Source organism: Simochromis diagramma, unplaced genomic scaffold, assembly GCF_900408965.1.
Source record: "Simochromis diagramma unplaced genomic scaffold, fSimDia1.1 OVJJ01000247.1, whole genome shotgun sequence".
Taxonomy (NCBI): domain Eukaryota; kingdom Metazoa; phylum Chordata; class Actinopteri; order Cichliformes; family Cichlidae; genus Simochromis; species Simochromis diagramma.
This window is the reverse complement of record NW_024386949.1, coordinates 2,134,595-2,157,455: the sequence shown is the minus strand read 5'-3', so window position 1 is coordinate 2,157,455 and position 22,861 is coordinate 2,134,595. Positions and strand designations below refer to the sequence as shown.

The following is a 22,861-nucleotide window of genomic DNA, read 5'->3' as shown; positions in this document are numbered from 1 at the left end:
CGAGGGGAAAAAATTACTGGCTTTTTAAAAATTGTAAAAACTGTAATCACACCAACACTGTTTCAAGTCTCTGCCCATGACTGGAGTGGAAGTGGAAAAAGCAACACACTACAGAAACAGTTGATTCCCATTTAAAAGTTTAAAACTTATGTGGAAGAAGCACATTCAAGTAGTCAGAATGAGACCTCCAGGGATGAGCAGTGCTGGAGCAGTCCAAAGGTACACAAGATCTGCACTAGATAGAGATGATATAATTATTATAGTATATAATAATTTTTTCTTTTTTAGTTTATCTAGAAAAAACAGCTGGCTCATTTGGGAGGGACTCAGAATAGAGCTGCTACTCCTCCACATTGAAAGAGGCCAGCTGTGGTGGTTCAGACATTTGATTAGGAGTCCTCTTGGGGGTGAGGTGTTCCGCTTATGTCCTACAGGAAGGAGGACATGCCAGAGGGATAACTTCTCTCAGCCTGGGAACACTTACTCATTCACTCATTTTTATGCTCACTGTATCGCTTGTGTCGTGTGATGCGTATATGTAAGAGACATAAAGACACACAGAGGACGATGTTGCATCTGTTTGAAAACGTGAGTTTGTGTAAAGAAATTTGCAAAAAAAAAAGGCTGATGCCCCGGCAACATAGCCCCAGATACACAGCAGAAAACGGATGGATGGATGGATGGATTTATCAACACTAGGAACTTAAATCTTAAATTAAGGCAGAAATGTGCCAGTTCCATTTATGATACAGTTCAGATCCATCCAGCTCGATTAAATCCAGTCCTAATCACAGGAAGCTAAAAGCAAAAACTTGCAATTATTTCTTTGTTTCTGCTCTATACATCTGGAAAGACTGTTCCTCTTAGATGATAGCACAGTTTTAAGGAAAATGCATTTATGGGTTGAGCAGCTGAGTTGAGTACGTGGTGATGGCATTTGTTCGGTTCGATACTTTGGTGTCACGGTTCGATATTTTTTCGATACAAAAAAAATGTTCATGCCTTTTTTAATTTGTCATTTATTAAAATTATAAATATATATTTTAACTCAAAAGTACAGTTTTTAAATTTAACCCTAACCCTTGTGCGCGTTTTTTATTTTGACAGCGAATGCGCACCTGCGGACCACTTATGTGCAGCCCTGGTTATTTAGCTCGTCATATTGCAGCCACAGAAATTCTTTTGTCCATGAAAGCATAAAGCTGCACTTTCTTTTTGCCTTATAGTCTCATTTGTCATAACTTCTCCGTTTTGTGGTAAGCTTTTCTTTGGCTGTCACTTCTTCACCCCGACCTGTCTTATTTGGCTCAGCAGAACTAAAATATATATCGTGCTGCTTTTACACACGGACTCACATAAGCTCAGCGATTCTCTGCGCGATCAACCTCTCACATGTTTAAGCTTGCTGCGGGAGATTTCACTTGTCATGTTTGCATAGTAAGCTAACGATTAATAAGACGATGTCAGAGGAATTGGTGCACAAATTATCATCACTCACAGATCAGTGCTGTTGCTCTCTATACACAGTTCGCACGATTGCAAAGTGAAAGCAAAAAACAAGCGCAAATTCAAACGCGATTACAATATGTCACATATTGACAGTGGCTCACCGATGCCAATGACATAATTACCCAGCTACATTTCTGAAAGAATGCAAAAGCATTGACATATATTTTCCTTCCTACAATAGCCCGACGGGCAGGGTAGCCCGTCTGAAAAAAATCGCTAGCCCCAGGACGTCGGGCTAGCGATTTTGCGAGCCCTGTATCTGATTGAGGAATTACTCATCTTTGGAAAAGAGAGTTTATTACAGAGAAATGTCTCAAAATAAAAGCTATACTATCCGCTTCTTCTGGGCTATATTCTCAGCAGCATAAGGAGAATCATGTGCTAACAGCTGTCTAAATGACTCGGCTAAAGTTAGTAGCATGCTTGTTGTTTTTGTCTTTGCACTAGGATGATGTCGGCGTAAATGTGCAGTCATATTCGTTGTGTTCCCACTAGTGCTTTCAGGTTAATCTCGTTGAAATGACCTTAACGCCACAACACGGCAAATCTCCGTTAACGAGCTACCGCCGATCGCCCCGTGCATGGGGCTAGACGGCCAACACGTTAACGAGCTAACTGCGCTAACACACTAGTTCCCACCCATGTAATTAAGCATTGCGTGGCACATCCAACATACTGTTTTACTTTAGTCCATGACTCGCTTACCTTCAGGGTCATATGTCACATGAAAACCAAAATAATTCCAAACGCCAGATCTGAATGAGAGTGGGGGAGGTCCATCTTGCAAGGAGAGCTTAACTTCTGTCTTGCTAGCTTGCCCTGCGCTCTTCCTTCTGACTATGCTGTCTGTGTTGAGCGCTCAGTGGATCTGCGCTCGACAGTGCAGCCTAGGCGGAGTAGTCGAACGCAGATTCACTGAGCGCTCAACACAGACAGCATTGTCAGAAGGAAAGTTGATCAAATAAATTACAAATGTTGTATTGTTCGATACATATGCGTACCGAACCGAAAGCACTGTATCAAACTGTTCAATATCGATACGAATATCGTTGCACCCCTAGTGGTGATGGCACGATAAACTTGCCTTTACTGTTGTGAACAGCAAAGAAAGATTTTCATTGCACAGGCAAACGTCTCTTGCAGGGAAACATGTACTGTGTATAATACAACTTTGAAACTTGAAATGTATTGTGCCAAGCTTGTTTTTTTTTTTTGTATATACAGCAGTATATTTGCAGAAAAGTTTCTTTCTTCCTGTTAAAAATGAACTTTAAGGGTTCTACAGGTGGGGTGTCAAACGTATTTCGTATTTCGATTATTAATGGCTCGTCAGTATGTGGGAGCTGAATCCTCAACCTGGCTGAGAATCCACACAGGCAGGGGTGGGGCTTTATTTTGATGGGTACACCATGCAGCCACTAACACGCAAAGATAGACTGGAACCATAGCATGGGGGGAAAGGAAGGGGGGCAGACGTTCCGAAGACAGCCAGTGTACAGGTCGGATTTAAACACGAGCATGTTGGGAAAAGTGAAGAAATGAGCGGAAACTTAAAATAAGAAGCATCTGGCTGCATTGATCCAGTCATCTGGATATTGAGTATCTGAGTGTCTAAATGAGTGTCACAGGCCTGAATGTGTGCTTGAAGCCATTTATAATTCTAATTCTAGAAACACAACGAAAAAGAAATTTTGGACGTTTAACTGTATTTTCAGTTTTAAATTTTTTCAGTTTTTCCCAGTGATAAAAAAAACCTCCCTTTTTCATACTACACAAAGTAATTAAGCAATAAACAATTAACTTGTTGAAACCCAATGCTCACGGTATTGGGGGACAAGAGGGAGAACATCTGGTTTAATGGGATGGACAGCCAGATCTGTTATTTCAATATAGACATGTGTGGGATCCACAGAAACATCAGAATCTCAGCTAAAAGCTCATGTATAGGAATTTCTTTTATTTATGTATTAATCACATTATTTTATTGTATAATGCCTTGGTGCCACTGGATTTAAACACTCATACTATAAGACAAATGGTGGGGGTGTAGTAAGGAAGTTGGGGGAAGCAGACAACTCCACAGTCTCTTCGAGGACTCTGGGAGGTAGCAAGGGAGTGTGAACCTTAAGGTGTGAAACAGCCTTTTGTTCCTGAAGAAGGTATTTAACTGAGAGCCATGCTAGGCTCAGAGAGACTCTGCTGACCGTCTGCCCCGCGGTCATGTAGGCTCTCCACAAGCTTGGTTTTCTGTTCTTTGTGTGTTTGGATTAAAGAATGTTAGCTACCGCTCACCGCTCGTCTCCAGGCTTTATTTAAATGGAAAAACTTCCACAACACTCACAAAATCATTTGAGCGACCACCAAACAGCTAAAATAGCAAATGATTAAAAAGCAGGTAAACAGATTCCCCCAGCAAGCAAACAAACAAACAAACAAAACCTGGACAATCCGGGCAATGAGTTACCAGAACATTTTCTGCCATTTTACACTTTTCTTTTTCAATTTAAGTCCAAAGAGTCATGCTAACAAGTTTCTTTCTTTGTCACAGCAGCGTTTTCTTTATCATGCACACAAACAGTTAAATATGTAACCTTTTTACACTGACAGAAAGGGGAGCTTCAGACACCTTTCTTGGCTGCTGCCTCAAAGCACATTGTGCGCTGTCTATCTTGCGTGCTGCACAATAGCGTTTAATATTTAGTATCTACTGTTATCTACTGCTAGCTAGTTTATTGTGATGGTGCTGTTTTTATTATGTTGCTTTTTTTTTTGTTTGCTTTCTCTTCTGTTTTTTTTCTCCATACAGGTGATTCAGGTGTTTTGTTTGTTTTTCTTTCTTTCTTCCCCCTTTCTCACCGTCTCTTCTCCCCTCTGGTTTTCTTTCTCTCCCTTCTTTCTTTCATTCTTTCTCCCTGTCCTATCTCCCAGTCATGTCTGTCCCGTTTGCAACCGAAAATAAAATAAATACATAATTATAATAAAGGTCAATCAAATGGACCAATATGGCAAGGCCATGATGCCGCTTGGCATCTTTCTTGGCCTTAAGACAACAATTCTGATGGCTAAAGATCCAAACGAGACAAAAAAAAAAAAAGAAAGGGGAGCTTCACTGGCCTGCTTAAGATCAAAGTGGGCTATATGTGGCCTGTGGTGTAAAATGAGTTTGACACCCCTGCTCTACAGTAATCTGCAACTCCGTCCGAATATCAGAAAAAAGTTGTTTCTAAGGTCCAAGATTGTAGAGTGCCTCCCCAAAACCCAGAAACTACTTAAAATATCTTTTGTTTACTTCTTGACTCAACATTTCTGAGCACTCAGTACTAAGATGAAAATATCCCTTTGTCCAGCTAACAGCCCTGGTTCCATTTATTACAGTCAGTTTTTCTAAGAAAGCTCACGCTGAGAGTCAGGCACCAAACTTCTCAGAGCTGTTATCAAATAAATGTGAGTCTGAGTGCTCCCTAACTAAAAAGACCTTCTGTCTTCTTTTACTGTGTCCTCACTCACCGTGCACTCTGCCCAACACCAGCGACTTGATTGCATTAAATTCCCCGTCAGATGTCAGGTTGAAGTCTTCTCTGGCATTTTGGTCAATCTGAAAAAAAAAAAAAATAATAAATTGGCTTTTGTTCAACCTTTAATTTTTAAAGTAGAATACAATACAGGATAATTTAAGACAAATAAAAGCACAGAAAATTAAAAGATCTGAATACAAATTGATGATTAAAAAAACAAAAGGAAAGTTTTTGAAATATTAGAACAATTAAGAAAAATGAAAACTGAAAGTTGAAAGTGCATCAACTAGGACATGAACAGCTGGAAGTGGAATAAGATCAAATTAAAATTTTAAAATGCCCTAGGCATAAAAACGAGCAAAGTATTACATTGTTCTGTGAGCTATTCTAGTTATTAGATGCAGTGAGTTTTACTTTCGTGCCAGTCATTACTTTTCAGTCAGCGGTGACGTGAATCTGGCGCTCCATCCTTTTTAAATTTGATTTATTTATTTTTTTTAAATGTTCAGCTTTCCCTTTATCTCAACAGCTCAAAGGGAGGAATGAGCAACAGAGTCCAAACTTGCAGTTAAAAACATTCAGTCATCCAGAATGAAATTCACCACTGGAGATTATTTTAATTAGAGCAGCTCCACAGAGAGTATCTCACCATGTGGCCGTGAAGAAGAAGAAAACCTAGTCAAAATCATAACTGAAGTTTCCATCAAAGGGGAAAAAAAAAAAAAAACTTTTGTAAGTCATTATAAATGCTGATTACTTCAACAAGACATCTACTGTTTGAAGTAACATTTACTTGAGGTCATAGCTACACTTCTTTATCGTAAAGCTCCAGAATGGTGTATTTACAAGACCTATTAGGAGAAATGGGAAAAGCATTCATAATGATCTTTGGTTCAGGCCCAGAACAGCTTCATGAGTGAGGGGAGAGGGGAGGATTAACAGATGGCTGTTATTATGGTGAGGAGAGGTGAACGTGAAGCAGATCTGTAAGATTTACCGGTTGATCTACGTTGCTACCCAGACCACAGCCACAAGTTGTCACCAAAAGAATGAGGTCATGGATACAAGTGGTGGAAATGAGCTTTTTCTCATGGGTGACAAGGTTCTTCCTTAGAGATGAGCTAAAGAGCTCAGTTATTGAGAAAGGGCTTAGATTAGAGCTGCTACTCCTGCACATCGACAAAGGAGCCAGCTGAGGTGGACCAGGGATTTCTTACTGGGAGGAGGCTCGAGGACAGACCCAAGACACCTACCCAGATGTTCCCCCAGAGAATGGGACGACAGGGCATCTTTGCTTAAACTGCAGACGACCCAGATGCAGACGTGGATAAGCGACTGAAAATAGAGCGCTGAACAGACCAAAAACAAATAAAATACTAGCTCTGACCTTTCACATTTTTATATTGAACTTAGGGCACATACAAGGCTAAAGAAGAGGGGTGATTTATTGCAATGAATCACATATCTTATGCATTTACACAATTCTGCTTGCTTCTTTCTGCTGCTCTCTTATCTGTAAGAGGTCACCACAGCAGGATATTATTTATTTATTTACTTTTACACTCAATGCCCTTCCTAATGCAACCCTCCAAGGGATTTGTGTTTTTTAAAGGTGTGTGAAAATATGATGAGCTGTAGGTGAAACTGTAATTGGGTACTTATGTTAAAGTGTACATAGAAGTTTTTGCCAATCCATTACACACATTGTATAAAAAAAAACAAGTTGGTGTGAATGAAAGTGAGTGTACTAGGAATCCAAAATTGCCATTAATAGATTAACTAGAAAAATAAGAACTGCATTTAACCTTGATATGAGGATAATTTACAAGGTCTAAAATACAACAGATGTGCAGTTCCCTCAAACCACATTTTTAATTCAGTAGATAGACATTCACACAGAATAAAGAAACATACTACGTCCCTGTAGTCAAATTTTAGTGAAAAATAGACACAAATAAACTTTACACTGACTCAAACACCGTCTCTCCAACCCAACCTGAAAATTGCTTGCAATAATTGCTTACATTAAATTGTGGAGGCAAGTGAAAAAAAATGGCTGAAGTTGCTATTAAACATGCTTAGAATTAAATAATGAAAACTCAAAGACAAGCAGGAAGTCAGAGAGTTTGTCCACTTTAACTACCTGCTTTGGATACCTATGCAGGGAGAGGCTGATAAAACAATTACTGGTTAAGAAAGCTCCCCCAATTGGGTTTGCAGTTTGCAGTTCTACTGATATGAAATAAGCTCTAGATACATTTTTATAGCCTTAAGCTGATATGATATCACTGAAATTACAGTAGGTTTCCACATATTATAACCTAGATTGGTTCTATTGAACAGCAAGTACCTTTTGCAGTTAGGTCCCTTGTGTTTACACACGGCACCCAAGTCCAGAACTTTATCTTGCTGTCTCTGACAAACTTTGATGTACTATTTTAAGGATCTAATGGAGTGTGTCAGTAAACCTAAAGGAAACGAAACACTGGGCCATCTGATAAGAGTGCAGAAAGAGAGGGCATGATGTATTAGCAGCCCAGGGTGATTTAGTTTTTCATTTTTCATTTGCTCAGGGGGAGAGGATATGTGTCCAATTGTAAGACCATTTTAGAGAGTCTATGCTGCTGGCCATCAAGATGCAGCTGGGTGACAATCGATGAAGGTCACCTGATGTTCCCGAAGCATGTTGTAACAATATAATGACTCAAGGTGATGGAAACCGGTAAGATGAGATGCAACTCATATTTCACTGGAGTCTTGACAAACTGCATCAAGACGAGGTCACCTTATATTTCATCTCAGGGTGTTGATAATTATAGAGACGTCCAGGCTGCTGGCTCCCAGTTAGATTAAGTTTACCTCATATATCATCTGAGGCTGTTGTTAACAAGATGTTAACGCTGTTCATGAGATTTAGATATTTTGAAGTTGATCCATATTTCACCCAGAGCTGTTTTAATGTGTAGTTTATCCCTGCTATCCTTCCATAGCTCTGCAGTAATAACTGGAGCTTCCTCGAACTAAATTAACACAGGGATTATTGAGCCTTCCTGAAGTGACATGATGCGACTGGATCAAATGGAAAATAATTTCGGTTAAAAAGTAAAAAACTTTTTAACAAATGGCAACTCCAAATCTGCCACATGTTTGTGGGAAACACCTGTGCTATACATTTTATGTCAGTGGTTTCAGGATTATTTTCCATGTTATGATTGATGGTGAAGGAAGTAAAGAAGGAGCCTATGCACAGCTGTGACGTTATCGTATCTGTGACAAATAGAATCTGTGTGCGTGGCATGTTTGAACAATAACATACAGATAGAAAATATTAAATACAGAAGATGACATTTATGTATCTATATTTTTTTTATTTTGGGGTCTTTATCTTGAAACTGAACGGAAACGACTTAATTACAGGGGCTGGAAAAGGGAGCACATTAACTTTTCTGTGGAAGTCTATGGACCATAAACGAAACAACATCCAATGCTCTTTAGTGTATAAGTGTCGGAGTTAATAGACTCAGGTTAATAAAAGCAAAAATAAGTCAGGGTTGCCCGATACTGACGGGTAAGTTGTAATAGGACCTATTCACACTGGGCTCATGGAGTTTGTTTTAAAACGGTGAGAGCACAGTGGCATATCTGGGAATAAATGCTCACGCAGGAACTGCAAAACATTCAATCATTCTTTAAAATAATTTGATTGATCAGAGCATAGTGCCTTTTTGTCCCCATCTGGTGGTGAAAAAAACATTGTAACCTTTTATTTTAAAGTGGAAGTCAGTTGAAACGGCAGAAATTACACTCTTCTGTCACTTCAAAGCTGTTAAAATTGAACAGTGTTGTTATTTTGTGTGTAAGGTGAGATGCTCCTCCCTATTTTCTACTCACTCGTGCAGTCCCTGCTTTTGTAGTCTCTTGAAGATTTAAGGAAGCACATATCACCTTGTCGTATACTGTATGCATGTATAGTATATTGTATATTGCACACAACCTAAGTAAAACCATAAATGTAGTTATACAGTATTTGTGTTCTTTTCCTCACCTGCACAGACACAGAGTCTGTCAGCCTCCTGATGGAGACGGTGTGCAGCTGTCCGTTGGCGAGGCTCCTCACTTTGCTCCTCAGCACTTCGGTGTCTCTGCTGCTGTCCAGCTTGTATCTCACCTCCAGCTTATCTTAATCACACAAACACACAAAGTTTTTCCACGTTAAACTTCTTTCTTACTCTTGACGAAAACATCTGTGTGTTCTATAACCTTTACGAAAAAAACATCCTTAAGAAAAATAACCTTAGATTCGCATCTTTCGGATTCATCACTGAGTTAATAAAGCTTTCCATTTTAAGAGGATTAAGAGGTAATTCCCTATCAATAACAAAACTCTAAATCTAATTAATTTTCCTAATATACAGAGCATTAGGAGCGGATTTATATAAAGCAACGTTATTTCTTTGGGGCTTTTAAGATTAAAACCAAGGATATGAAATTATACATTGTCCTTCAAACGCATCCATGTTATCAGGATAATATTTTTCAATTATAAATAATCCCATAAGAAACACTTCATAATCATGATTCACTGTGTTCATCTTTTAATTAGGTGTATTTACCAAAAGGGAATAATTACTTGATGTATTAAAGCTCATTCCCGTAGCTGCCATCTCTGATAACGTGGTTTATGCATAAGTTCTTGAAAGCAAGACTTAAGTGATTAACAATGAATATCTCTCATTTTGGCTGAAGAATGTTCAAGTGCAGCAAATGAAAGAAGCAGAACAAGAGAGAGCTCTTAAGGATTTCACTGGACACGTTTAAGCACATTTACCTGTCAACTCCCCGGTCAGCATGAAGCCTTAATAACTCAGAGAAAGCCGACAGACAACAGGGCATTAACAGCAGAAAAAAAACAAACATTTATAGCTAACCAAGCAGCATAGTGCCAATTTTATTGCTGGATGCTGAAAATGCCATTCATCATCCAAACTCTTATTCCTGCAGCACTTTTTCAAAGACAAAACAGCTGGACGTGTTAAAAGGCAGGAGAGTAGACAGTAGTAGAGTAGACAGGGATCCAGAGAGAGGATAGATCTGACAGATTCTTATAGATCTTCTGAAGCTGCTAAGTAGAAGAGGAGGAGAAGACCGAGAAGCAGGAGAGGGCAGAGCCTGATATGTGGAAAAGATGACGGGAAAGGGGAAAGACTGAGAGGTGAGGAGAACTTTGAGATATATATATATATATTAAAAAAAACAGGGTGAAAGTCTCTCTTTTTTTACTTTCCCCCACAAAATATTTTGGTTTAGGTTTGAAAATGTGTTGCGTTTAAAAGAAGTGACATCCATAATGAAGGAAAAGATGGATCATTAACAGGAAAGAATTACCAAAAGATATTTAGAGGGTGAAACAGTTGGTTCATAAATAACAGAAGACATTCAACCTCAAGTCTGAAGGACGAAGAGGAGAGAGACCAAACTGAACATGGAGAAGAAGAAATGCAAACAGAAGCCCTCTTAAATTTGTCATCAGGTATAAAAACTTTTGAAAAATTAAAAGTTTTGTCTTACTGTAAGACAGGTGTTCTCCTCACCATGTTTATTGATGAGCACAGCCAGGTATTCTCTGTAGTAGGAGCTGACGTAGAGCAGCAGAGCTGGACTCTGGTTCGTCCTGAAGCTCAGGGAGACGTTTTCTCCTCTGAGCGTCATGTCAGAGTAGATGGAGGATGGCAGAGCGCTGCTGTTCCTGCTCATCTCGTAGGGCTCCTTGAAGGTGTAGCTGACAGATGTTCCTGACTTGAAGCTGGCTGACACCTCTGGAAGAAAGCGGCCACAGAAAGGTTATAGCACCTACCTACCTCTATTATTATTATTGTTATTATCTTTTTTTTAGCCATGTTATCGCTGACATTTTTCATAGATTCAACTAAAAAAGTGGGAACAAATTATACAAGATACAATTTAAAATAGGTTCTCTGCTAAGCTGCTATGTTTAGACACAGCACTGATTAAGCTCTTGAGCTAGCTGCCTTTTATTTATGCCTGTATGATTCGTAGGTTAGTGTGAAGTACCTAAAGAAACAAACAAACAAAAAATTCTTTTGAAAAAAGTGGGTACAAGGACTGGACTAAAAAAAAAAGTTAAAAAGCAGCCAATGTCCAAAGAAGAACTTTGAAAGATTTTTAGAAAGTCTGGAGAACCTCTGATCATGAACACTTAAAAAAAACTACAAAAATGTCTGGCTCATTGCAAGCGAGAAGTGAGGGATGGCTCAAGACGTTTGCACACATTTGCATGTACATGAGCAGATCATTGGATTAAATAGATCCTGTGTTGTTTTTCCTCTGATAGAAATGACAAAATGTACAATTCACATATCTAAGGTTGCCTCTCAGTTTCAATATTCAGTTGCTACTGGTTATTCAAAAACTCTTTAAGTTAACAATTTCACATAGCCTAAATAGTTTTTAACACCACAAGAATGTTCTGAAAAAATACTGGAGCAGGAAGAAAAACAAATACTAATCACCTAAAGTTTGGCTTCAACTTTAAATACAGTTGTATCTGTTCTCTATTCAACTAATGAATCAAAGCAATTAAACACACTTGTGGTACATCAGCAGGCTGAAGAGAGTAGGTGCCAGCAGCGGGAATGAAAGAGGGGTGGAGAGTCCTCTTAACCAGCTGAACTCAGTGAAATGTTTGTGCCCAGACATAGAGTTCAATGTGAAGATGCATCGTTAATGCAATGAATTTACATCAAACCAAAATACTTTGAGTACTTTTTAACGAGTGTCAACTGCAGAAAAACGATTCTGCGAAACAATATAGATGAATACCTTAACCTTAACATCCACTCTGAATATTCGTATTTATTTTTATTACCATATCCATTTATTTTGAGTTTCATTATTATGATAATTCGTCCTATTATAGTTCACTTTTACAAAAATAGAAAACTTTGAATGTCAGTATGTTCTACCTGACTTCACAGGGATGTAAACACAGAGTTGATTCTCGGGCTCGAGGACTCGTCCAGCAGCAACCACAAGCTGACACATAACCACAGCTTTAACCTTGGCTTGTGGGATATAAGAGCTTATGAAATTAAATGTAAAGCCGAGGAAAGATGTCAGACACATTAAGTGGCTCTGTGCAGCATGTGTGTTTATAACAGGTCTCCTATAGAGACGTCAAGACAGGTGGAACCATTAATGTTGCTCAGTTCAGAAGAAAACACGACCTTCTAATGGCTTCAGCTTTTGAGAATTTTGTCAACAGAATGTAAACGCTTCCTGTCACTTCCTGTTGTCTGACTTGTTGATGTTACTTTTATTTATTTATTTTGAAAACTTCCCTGTTGAGTTTTGCTGAGAAGATGAACTTTTTAACAGAACTTTTGTAAAAACTTCCAAGATGTGCCAGTTTTCTAGTTTACACCAAGTAACTCAGCAACCAATCGTTGGCAGATCTCCCTACAGTACTGCTTCTTTTGTATTTTTGCATCATCTGTGAGACATACTCGCTCTCTTCCACTCCACTACACTAAGAACTTCAAGGATTTCTACCACGTACTTCTTTTATAGGTATTTGACAACGTTGCAAGTGAAATAATTTGAGGATATTTGTTGGCGCCTGTGACAATGAGCTCCTTCAGCTAAACGACATCTTTACAGCATCCAGACAAGTATGACTCTCGCTACACTGTGTGTGCACCTGTTTGGCAGAAGACTCCGGTGTACGCTGACAGGTTACAGTCACAGTGGAAGCCATTAGCTCTCTCCACACAGCGGCCATGGTTCTGGCAGAGCGAGCCGTAGCTGCTGCAGTGACCCGGGCAGCCGGGTTGAACGCCTGGTGTTATCTTCGCCCTCTCCTCCAGGTCCAGAGTGACGCCGTTCAGCTGCAGAGAGCGGATACAGCCCCGGAAGCCCTTCTGCCTGGATGCTGTGCCTCCTGAAATCACAAAAATTAAGCGCCATTATCTTTACTTTCCACCCTTCTGTGTAGAGATCTTCCCGAGGGGTTGAAATGGTTATATTGCTGATATCACGAGCAATCAAGGCCAAAGCGTGCTCCCCGAGAACAATGATGCAACATCGATTTCTGTGTCTGTCTTCTTTCAGGCTCAGGCTTTGTTTTATTCTAAGTGTGCTGACAAGCCTGTATGTTTTTATTTCTCCTCCTCCTGTCATCTGTAGCAGATCCACATGTCGCCTCTGCTTCCCCAGAGGCTTCAAACTGTCAACACTATTTCTATGAAATGACACAATGATGAAAACACAATGAGGCAACAAGCTGTAGGTGGAAGGCTGATTTAAAGGTATAACTTTCATCAGTCTGTCTATATAACATCCTTCCAGCTGCTGACTGTGTGTTTGGCAGCCTTGATGAATTACTGTCTGAACCAGTGTCTGGTTGTATGTCTGAATTTGTAGGGGGGGGAGCAGGAAGGCCGATTTTCTTCCCTATACTAGACTTTGCGTTGCTCATTCTTTCCACACTTACCTTACTTGCACATAAACAGTGGAGAAAAAATCAAAAATGCATGTCCACTTTTGCAAACACGCCTCCCATCCTTTCAAATGTGATGGCACAGCCAGAGTTCAAACCTGACAAACTCCCACTTCTGCAAAGATCGGGGCTCAATCGTTATTGTCCTCAGAGCACAGACGAGGCAAAGCTTTGCTCTGCGTGTTCAAAGCTGACAGCTTCCTATTGTTTAGCAGCAGGAGCTTTTCACACCAATAAATCAGAGCTCTGCTAGACTCCTCTCTCTCGTCTGATGTAAGCCAACAAACTGTATATGGTTGAAACAGGCAGTTTAGCCAAAGCAACACGAGTGCAGAGGTAAATATTCCCTAAAAGCTTTTCAAAATGACAGTTACTCTAAATGATTTACTAAACTACTTAATCTCTGTGTTGACAGTGAGACATTATACTGATACTAGTATAAAGGGCTGGATATATTTCCTGGCGAACATCAGAGATAAAGCAATGATTTGGAGAGAAAATTTTACAGAATGAGAAACATTTTTTTTAATGAGAAATGTAAGAGCATGTAATTAAAATTATGAATGTTGTTTCAAGCATGTTTTGGGTAATTCAAAGGTAACAAGAAACTACACATGATAATGAAAACGCGTGTCTGAAAAGCAAAACCATCAGAATTTGGACCCTAACAGAAACTGAAGGCGATGCTTGGTGAGATCATTCCTCAATGAATGATTAGTGAATGACTTGTGGAGCTAAAAAAGACAGATTGAGATAAACGCAAGCATCATCAGTAAGAATATAAAATAACGATTGTGCTCTTTTCACAAGATCATAGTGGCGAGTACATGCTGCAGCTGAAGCAAACAGTATGTGACCACTGGGGAGTAAGTGGGAAAGAATTAGTGGGATCAAAGCAATCATCAAAGGTTGTGTAGGTGGCTCAAAATACAAAGATCCTTCAAGCTGCTGGCTCAGGAAATGTAGTGAGGATGAATTCAAACGCTGTAGCACAGTAAGCTCTATGTGAATGATGTCAGGCTAAAATAAATACACTGATGCAATACAGACAGGCCAGAGACACACCATACATTTGCAAGGCTCTAAATATTTATTTCAGTGCACTTTTTTTGGACTTAATCATTGGACTTTGGCTTCATATCACATTAGCAGTGATGCTAAATGAACGTCAGTCTTCTACGCAGTTCAAACCCTTAACAAAGCTTTCATTTCTGCATCATATCAACAGGATCCATATAGAATGCATGACTTTTTTTGATTAATGTAATAACTGGATCTTTATTCCAACCCATATCAGCTGATACGATTCTTCATATTGTACTGGCAAATCTCATACTGTATGAGGCATCTTATTGAAGCTGCTTCAACTTGCATACACGTGTTGCTTTTCCACTGTTTTTGCTTCTGCACAAATTTGTGTTTAAGGGCAGGAAGGTCCCAAATTCATACTGTCAGGTTAACAAATATAAAGACGATTTAATTGTGGGGTAATATTTCAGCAAATCAAACTGAGATACACTAAATTTTCTATTAAGCAAAACAGATATACAGATCCTGGTCACGGCACTACTCGCAGCAAGCAAAACACAAATTTACGGACACAGCTCACCAATAAACTATAGCTTATCTATTCAAAGCAGGCAATACAACAAGTGATGTGAAATGTTCCTTGGAATGAATGGAAAAATCTTTCACTTGAAACTGCTGTGCGCAACTATTTTACACCAACAAACGGCAATAAAGAAAAATGGAAAAGCAATCCTATGGCTGACAGGAGGCAATAACATGGGCTATTAATCGAAACAATGTAATTTGCTGCCTTATAAAGCAGTGCAAGGAATAATTAAGGCTCATAAATACACTGTTCATGGAATTATGGGTATGAATTTAAAGAAGACAACTCTGTGTCTTATTAAATCATAGCTAAGTAGATGGGCTAATACATCTGTGCGGTGCACCTGATGAGACTTGATTTATTCAAAAGGCACAAAAGCATTATAAATCCAAACTATAGGGACCTGGCAGGATTATCATTTATTAAAAAGCTGTACACAGGAGTGAGTACAGCATCGTTGTGGCTAATGCTTACACAATTTCTGAGCTGATACGAATAGTTATTATACAGTCGTTTACAGATTTTGAAGAATATGGGTGGAAATTCTTCATGCCTGTTCATCAAATATAAAAAATAAATAAATAAAATCACCTTGTGAAATGACACCAACACGTTTTCATTCAAACACTCCTTCATACTTAGTGCAGTGTACTTTCCTGATAATTTGGAGGTAAACATACACGGCTTTAGGCTGCCGGTGGCGACCCGTTGGCTATTCAGAGTGGATTATCGGCTAAGCACACTGAGCAAATCAATATTCACCTCAATCTCCCTGCTGCTGCAGCTGGTGCCTTCATCCAATCTCATCAGTGTTTGGTAGTTTGTTTTCCTTCCAGTGCGCGTTTACTGATATGAAGTGACATGCATAATATTTACACAATGATAAAACCCGATAATACACAATGGATTTTCAGTTTTTTGTTGGATTTTTTGTCCCTGCAGAGCTACAAACAGACTCTGAGGTCAAACAAATAATTTCAATGGAATGAAGCGATGAAGTTGAGATAACGAGGGCTGAAGTATTGATAAAGTTTGAAGTTAAAGAATTTTAGTGAGCTGGTTGTTGATTTGCACAAACTTCTCACAAATAACTTCAGATTCATTTGTTTATTAAGAATTTGTGCACCACACTCTTTATTATGCCACTGCTCCCTGATGAATGCATATTCAGTGGTCAAAACCATCGCCTCAGCAGACTGATACTCGATAGAGCTGGCATTTAGTCAATAACAGTTTAGCACTTACATAGCTATAGAATATTTCTCTTCCTTTTCCAGCACGTTTCAGGAGACAGGACCTCCTAATTGTATTGTCTTTTAGATGTCACTGGTTTATGCTGTAGCGCTGTGAGTGACGATGTAGTAGAAGACCCAAAGAATAAATGTGCAGATGCTGCACCTTTTATATCCAATACAGCTGAACAAACACAGGGTTCAGCAGCAGCAGCAGCAGCAGATTAAGTTACTGCTGCACAATGTTCGACATCCTACATAAAACCACTTTAAGAAAACTGCTTTATACCATCTATAACATCTACACACAAATCAGACTCATGCATTGTGTCTGCAGATGCTGAAAATAAGCACCTGGATTGATTGCTGAGAAAATATTGTTTTTGTTTATTTTTTATTCTGAGACGATACAGCAGTATGACTCCAATCTTTCCAGCAAGATTATCAGTGTCAAATCTAACACTACTCATGTTTCCCGACTTCTGTTAAGACACATGACTTCTCTTTCATACTCAGATTTTTGTTGGTGTTGCTGAACAGCTTCCTTCCCACAGTTATGAGTTTCTAGACAAATAATATTTAAAGCGTACTGTCCGGCATATTGATTTTGTTTAATATTGGTTGCTCTGCTCCCTTTTTTTTTTTTGTTTGCCCTTCTCCCAGTTTCTGATCACTAGCAATATGAAGCTTTTTTTAAGGATGGATCCAGCCCAAGCATTATGCGTCTTTAATAAAGACTTTTGCAGTAATGTGCTATGGCAGTGAAATATAAAACTGCAAGGAAACAATGTTGACTTCAAGTTTTCACAAAAATGTAACACTTTTTGTAATTTCATTCAACATATTCAGGGTTTGCTGTGCATTTGAGTGAGAAATCACAGAAATCACTGCAAACGTAGCAGTTTTCACCTTTTAATTAGGGTGCTCTTTAATTAATTTTCTTTTTCTTTTCTTTGACTCATCTGTGACACGTGGTAAATAAACATGACCTGAGACATCTGATAGCAGTCTACTCCCAAATGACTGAATCCAGATGGCTCCTGAATTTATTAACTGTTCAGTTCCAAAAGCCTCAATAAACAAGCACTGAACTTGTCAATGTTTCATAGAATCCTGTCTAATGGGAACCTTTTTCTTTAACCCCTGAAAGGCACAAAAAAGACTAATTTTAAAATTTCTATAATTATGAAGCTGACAGTTACAGAGAACACTGAGATCCTGGAGGAAATGGCCTTGAATCATCCAGAACTAAGACTAATGAGGTGAAAATTTACACAAAGAAAGAGTCATGTTTATACTTCAGACATAAATCTACAAGTTACATGAAATATTCTTACTTCTTGAGGATCTGAATATTGGATCGCTACTCACCTATGAACAGCTGGCTGTTGAGCTGCAGGTGGAAGTGTCCGTCAGCTGGCGCCTCCTGTGTGGCGACAGGACGTTCATCCAGTCGAAGCGACGCTTCCTTGACGTTCCGCTCGGCTCGGACTCGATGCCACCGGTTGTCATTCAGTGGGAAGCTCGACTCGACACGAACCTCCAACGGGCCGTTACCAACATCAAAGGAGAAAACCACCTGAGTGGAGGCTTGACAAAGGAGAATGGATAGCATGTGAGGCAAAGGGGTAGTATAAAAATTTATATTGTTTCATAGGAAATGGTTTAATTAGACAACATATTAAGTTATTCTGCTCTCTGGCTAAGCACTGTCAATAAATTGATAATAATCATGACCAAAGTAATCATTAAGATCATGCAGTTTCTTAGCTGTAGCAGTGAAGCAATTTCTTATGCTTAAAATAACCCATTTCTAGTTTATAATCTTAAAAAAAAAAGTCTGAAAATAATGAGCTCAACTTTTGTTTGAGGCAATGTCTCTTCATTGCTGTTGCTGCTGTCGAGAAAAGACTGAAGATTTCAGTCATCGCTTCTTGTAAAGACACGACGTGGCAGACCCAAAATCAGCATTTAATTTATGCAAACAATGAACATTCACTGCGACTCAATTAATGGGAATTCTACATCTCTGTTGAAACCTCTATTTATTTTGACAACACAGGTGTTCCCTTGCCAAGTGCAGCTATAATCAATCCTTACACGTAGCTGCATGTTTCCACAGAGCTCCAACAGTCAGTCTAAAACCTGCCAATGGCAAGAGTGGGAATAGAGATGGGAGTTTTAACAAGCAGGTTTGACTCGAGTGTCTGGAGACAAAACAAGAAGACATCAGGGATGCAGAGCTCTACGGAATGAAGTTTAATTACTCCCCCACAACAAAAACAACAAACACCAAAGCCAACAAAGCTCCTAAAGAAGCAAACTGGGAACAGTTCTCACAGGATAACAAACAAGAGAAAGCTAATTCAGGTTGTGTACTGAATACCTGGAAGAAATAGACCACCATCTGATTGTTGAGAGCACCATGAAAAGAAACAAACAGAGTTAAACAACAGGATTGTTAGGGCAAGTCAGGCTTTTTCAGATTTCCTGCTGTGCTTCTTAGACTTAAGTTCAGCCAGTGATACTTTTAAATAATGATCTGAACAGGTGTCAAACACCAGGACATGGTGTCCCAGCAGGATGTCGTATTAATCACGCTGATCAGAAGTAATTCACTTCACCTGTCAATGGTTTGTGGCTGATTATGCAAGTAAGCTTTAAAACGTCTTTTATGTATTACGATTTATAGTCCTGCTGTATTTTCCACATCAGGCTCCTCATTATGTGTTACTGCTTTTTTTTTTGTTTTAGGACTGACCAGACGTGGGTGTCTTGCTGCAGCACACTCTGGAGTGCTTGTTACGGCAAAAGCACTGAAGCAAAGGACATTTTGGGGGGCAGAAACCTGAGGCACGCTGCAAGAAACTTGAGCTGTATAGCAAGACAACAACAATATTCACTTTGGGATTTAGGAGCTGCCATGAATAATGAATGAAGCAGTTTAAGGTGTTAAGACCTCCGTGATTATTGCAAATTACCAAAGTAAAAAAAAAAAAAAATCCTTCTATAAAATAAGTCCAGTAAATCAGATTCATTGCATTCTACTGTGAATTACAAAATCCCAAACATAACACAGCACTTACAGCATGCAGAGAGATATTGTTCATTTTATACCGGAATTAAATGTAGAAAAATGAAACCTTCAAGTGCAAACGTTGTAGCATTTTGCAGGTGTTTTTTGTGATACTGCTGCTTTTAAGGAGGATCTGAGTTTTCCTCAGAGATCCGGAGTCATGACTCAGGACCAGAGCCAGCACCAGCACCAGCACCATGAGGTGCAGCCCTTCTTCAGCACCACAGACAGCGACTCTGTGCTCAACTGGCTGAATACAATTCTGCAGATACTCTGCTCTGTTCTTTTTGTCCTCTCTAACAAAGGGTAATGATTTAGGAGACCACAGATGAAGCAAGCTACCATTCTTCATGTTTTACTGGTGGAAGGTGAGGATGTATCACTATGGGAGCACAAGAGCAAGATGAAGCGGTGTCCCAGCATCCTGCAGTAACCTCATTTAGAAATTGTTCTCTATCTCCAGCTACAGTGTAACCAGGCGATCTGAGGCAGCTGGAAACAGAGCAGCAGTATTCAGAGCTGGAACAACCACGCTGACTATGATTTCCCCGAGGAGAGATGCTGTTGGTTAGCTACCCCGTATTAGATTTCTACGTGTGTCTCTTAAATCCCATTTCTTATACAACTTCCTTTAAAATGCATACACAACATGAGGTTGGCAACAAGCTCTACACGTGAGGTTAAAGAAACCCCAAAAGTACCTACAGATTAGTCTAACAGCTGATTCAAGCCTGTCCAAATGACACACGCATTGAAAGCCATAATCGTATAAAGAAAAGGAGACCTTGTTGAGTAATACAGCTATTCTAAACTGCACAATCTGTGGTAGGCGGTAAGCATACATCCAACACTAAGGAACAATTCCATGGCACCCATAAACTAAATCATACTGTGCTGGTTATTACTGTCATAATATAAATGGCCAACAGTGGTGACCATAAATGTGTGCATTGCATAAGAGACAAGAATTAATGGAGGTTGAGGGTGAAAATGCCCCCGAGAGTTCATAAAACAACTGTAAAATTAAAAGCAATGGTGCACAAAAAAAACCAAAAAAGAATTGCAGGGGTAATTATGAGTTCCCTTTTACGGGTTTAGTCTTATTCACATTTATGTTGTGTGGTGAATGCAGTGCCGTGGGTCGGCATTTATCATCAGTGTAGGTGTACGACTGTGAAATGCATTCAACTGCGGCCTGTGGGGGAAGAAAATTTGATCATAAAATAACAAATAATGCAGCTTAAAGCATAATAAAATACTGGAAACACAAAAGCAGCACCGAAAGAAAATGCTAAAGAAATCAGTCTTTTGATGAAAAAACTAAACGAGAATGAAGAGTTCAATGTTGTCACCCTCTTCTGTAGGACCCACAGACTATTTCAAACACTTTGCTCCTAACACAGAAAAATAACGAGGACACGAGCATTTGGTAAGATTTAGAACTATGGCACGCAAATATTTTGATACATAAAAATAAAAACTTGTGCTTTCATACTGTAAAAAAAGAAAAAGAAAACTCCACTCCTTTTATCTGTGTTTGATTTGGACTCTGTGTTTAGCCTCCAGCTCTTACTCACAGCTCAGTTCAATCCGGATGAAGTCTTTGATGCCCAGGTTTTCCAGAAATACACCGGAGGAGGCCATGGTTTTAAACAGGAAGGAGATATCTGCGCTCAGCTCTCCGTGGAAAGTAGGAAAGTGGAGGTACGATGTCTCCTTGTCGAAAAACGCAGCATTCCAAAAATTCCCTAAAACAATATATAAATAAACAAAAGTCACCTTCAGCATTCAGAAGTCACATCAAAAGAAACAAACCAACCTGTTAAACTATCTTAAGCTAATTGTAAATCTCACATTTGAACTGGAACATGTAATTTAAGAACACCAGAGAACATTTTAATAGTGCAAAGAGAGAATGATGTTCAATTTCACTGCACTGTTATTGAAACAATACTTAAATTGAGTTTGACATCATATAAAGGTAAAAGAATGTGAGTTAACACAGTTATCACTAAGCTTTTCTGTAACATGCTCCAGCTTAATCCTAAACCATGGACAGTATCTCCCATCTAGACTAGCTTTGCATGATCCATGATTAAAAATAAGCTCTGTAGAATGCAGCCCCTCAGTACATCCTCCTTATTTACCCGAAACAAGCTGATTAGCTCCCTACCTTTAAGCCATCTTTCTTCAGACTGGCTGGCCCTCATAAAAAGACCTTATCTTTTGAAATGTTGGCCATGTTTAATTTTAGTATCCGCCAAGTAAGCGGTGCTTAACAAATTTATCAGCTCACCTGATAAGGTTTATGGCCCAGCTGCCCTAAATTAAACAATCTCTTCAATCGAAATGATTGATGATAAAATGAGAGAATAAAGACAAAGTAATACGAGTTTTCATAAATTAAATGTAGGTAAATGGGTAACCAAAACCCATAGGGGGTCTTACGATCGCCGTGACACTGCAGTGGTCCCACCCTGTACACAGCCTCTGATCCTGGCCTCTGTATGTCACCCAACACCAGAGACCTGACAGGTAGGCTCTCCTTATGGGTGAGCAGGCCTGAGTCTTCAGTCCTGGAGAAAAAAAAAATGCATATGAACAAAACATTAAGGGCAAAGAAGAAAAATCAGGATTAATGTAATAGAAAAGGTGTGAAGACAATAAACAAATACAGGATGACAAACCGTAATCTACATTCACTTAGTATTTATTTATAGATTTACTGGTTTGCGTGTTTTAATGTTACATCTCTCTTGCAATAAGATTACATGATGTGACGGTCTGACGCAAACATTGCAGAGTGTAGGTGCAATCTCTTGGGGACCTATTTATTTCAAAACCAATTTATAGCCCTCCTGCCAGTCAAAACTTTATCCTTGGCAGTTATCCTAACAGCTAGCCCCAAATGAAGAAATCCCCTGTCCATTTATGCTCACATTTTGCTTCCTGCACTTTGGATAATCTGCTGGTTATCCTGCTTCCTCTAGAAATTTGAGTGAAGAAATACATCTGGGACTCAGAGTGAAAAGCAAAGACAGCACTTTGGGAATCTGATGAAATATTGAGGGGCAGAAGTAACAGCTCCGGTCGGTAAAAATAGAGTTAGATTTGCACAAACAGCTTGGACTGGGAAATGATGGAAGGAAGTGAAGCATGGCAGGATTGGTTACAACAGGAGGAAAGGTTAGAGCTGTTTTTGTTTCTTCCGCTGCTCCATTTATCCCAGCTGATTTAGTGTTTGCTAAACCACCAAAATTACAAGTCAGGCGGGGCAAGTCAATCATGTTTCATATCCTGAATAAGAGGTTAAAGTTGGAGACATGCACTGTGTGTGTGTATTTCCTGTAATTACTTACTTCAGCCAAGCTGTCTTTGACTTTTTTCATTTTCACCACT

The 22,861-nt window shown here is 39.2% G+C and overlaps 1 protein-coding gene across 1 annotated transcript in view; it reads right to left on the bottom strand.

The window, feature by feature from the left end:
• Window positions 1-22,861, bottom strand: part of LOC120737670 (contactin-associated protein-like 4) — a 115,038-nt gene that overhangs the window by 6,030 nt on the left and 86,147 nt on the right. The window contains 7 exon segments of the mRNA XM_040038503.1: window positions 5,017-5,104; window positions 9,070-9,203; window positions 10,616-10,840; window positions 12,742-12,981; window positions 17,758-17,976; window positions 21,040-21,210; window positions 21,911-22,038. Coding sequence (XP_039894437.1) covers window positions 5,017-5,104; window positions 9,070-9,203; window positions 10,616-10,840; window positions 12,742-12,981; window positions 17,758-17,976; window positions 21,040-21,210; window positions 21,911-22,038 — 1,205 coding nt within the window.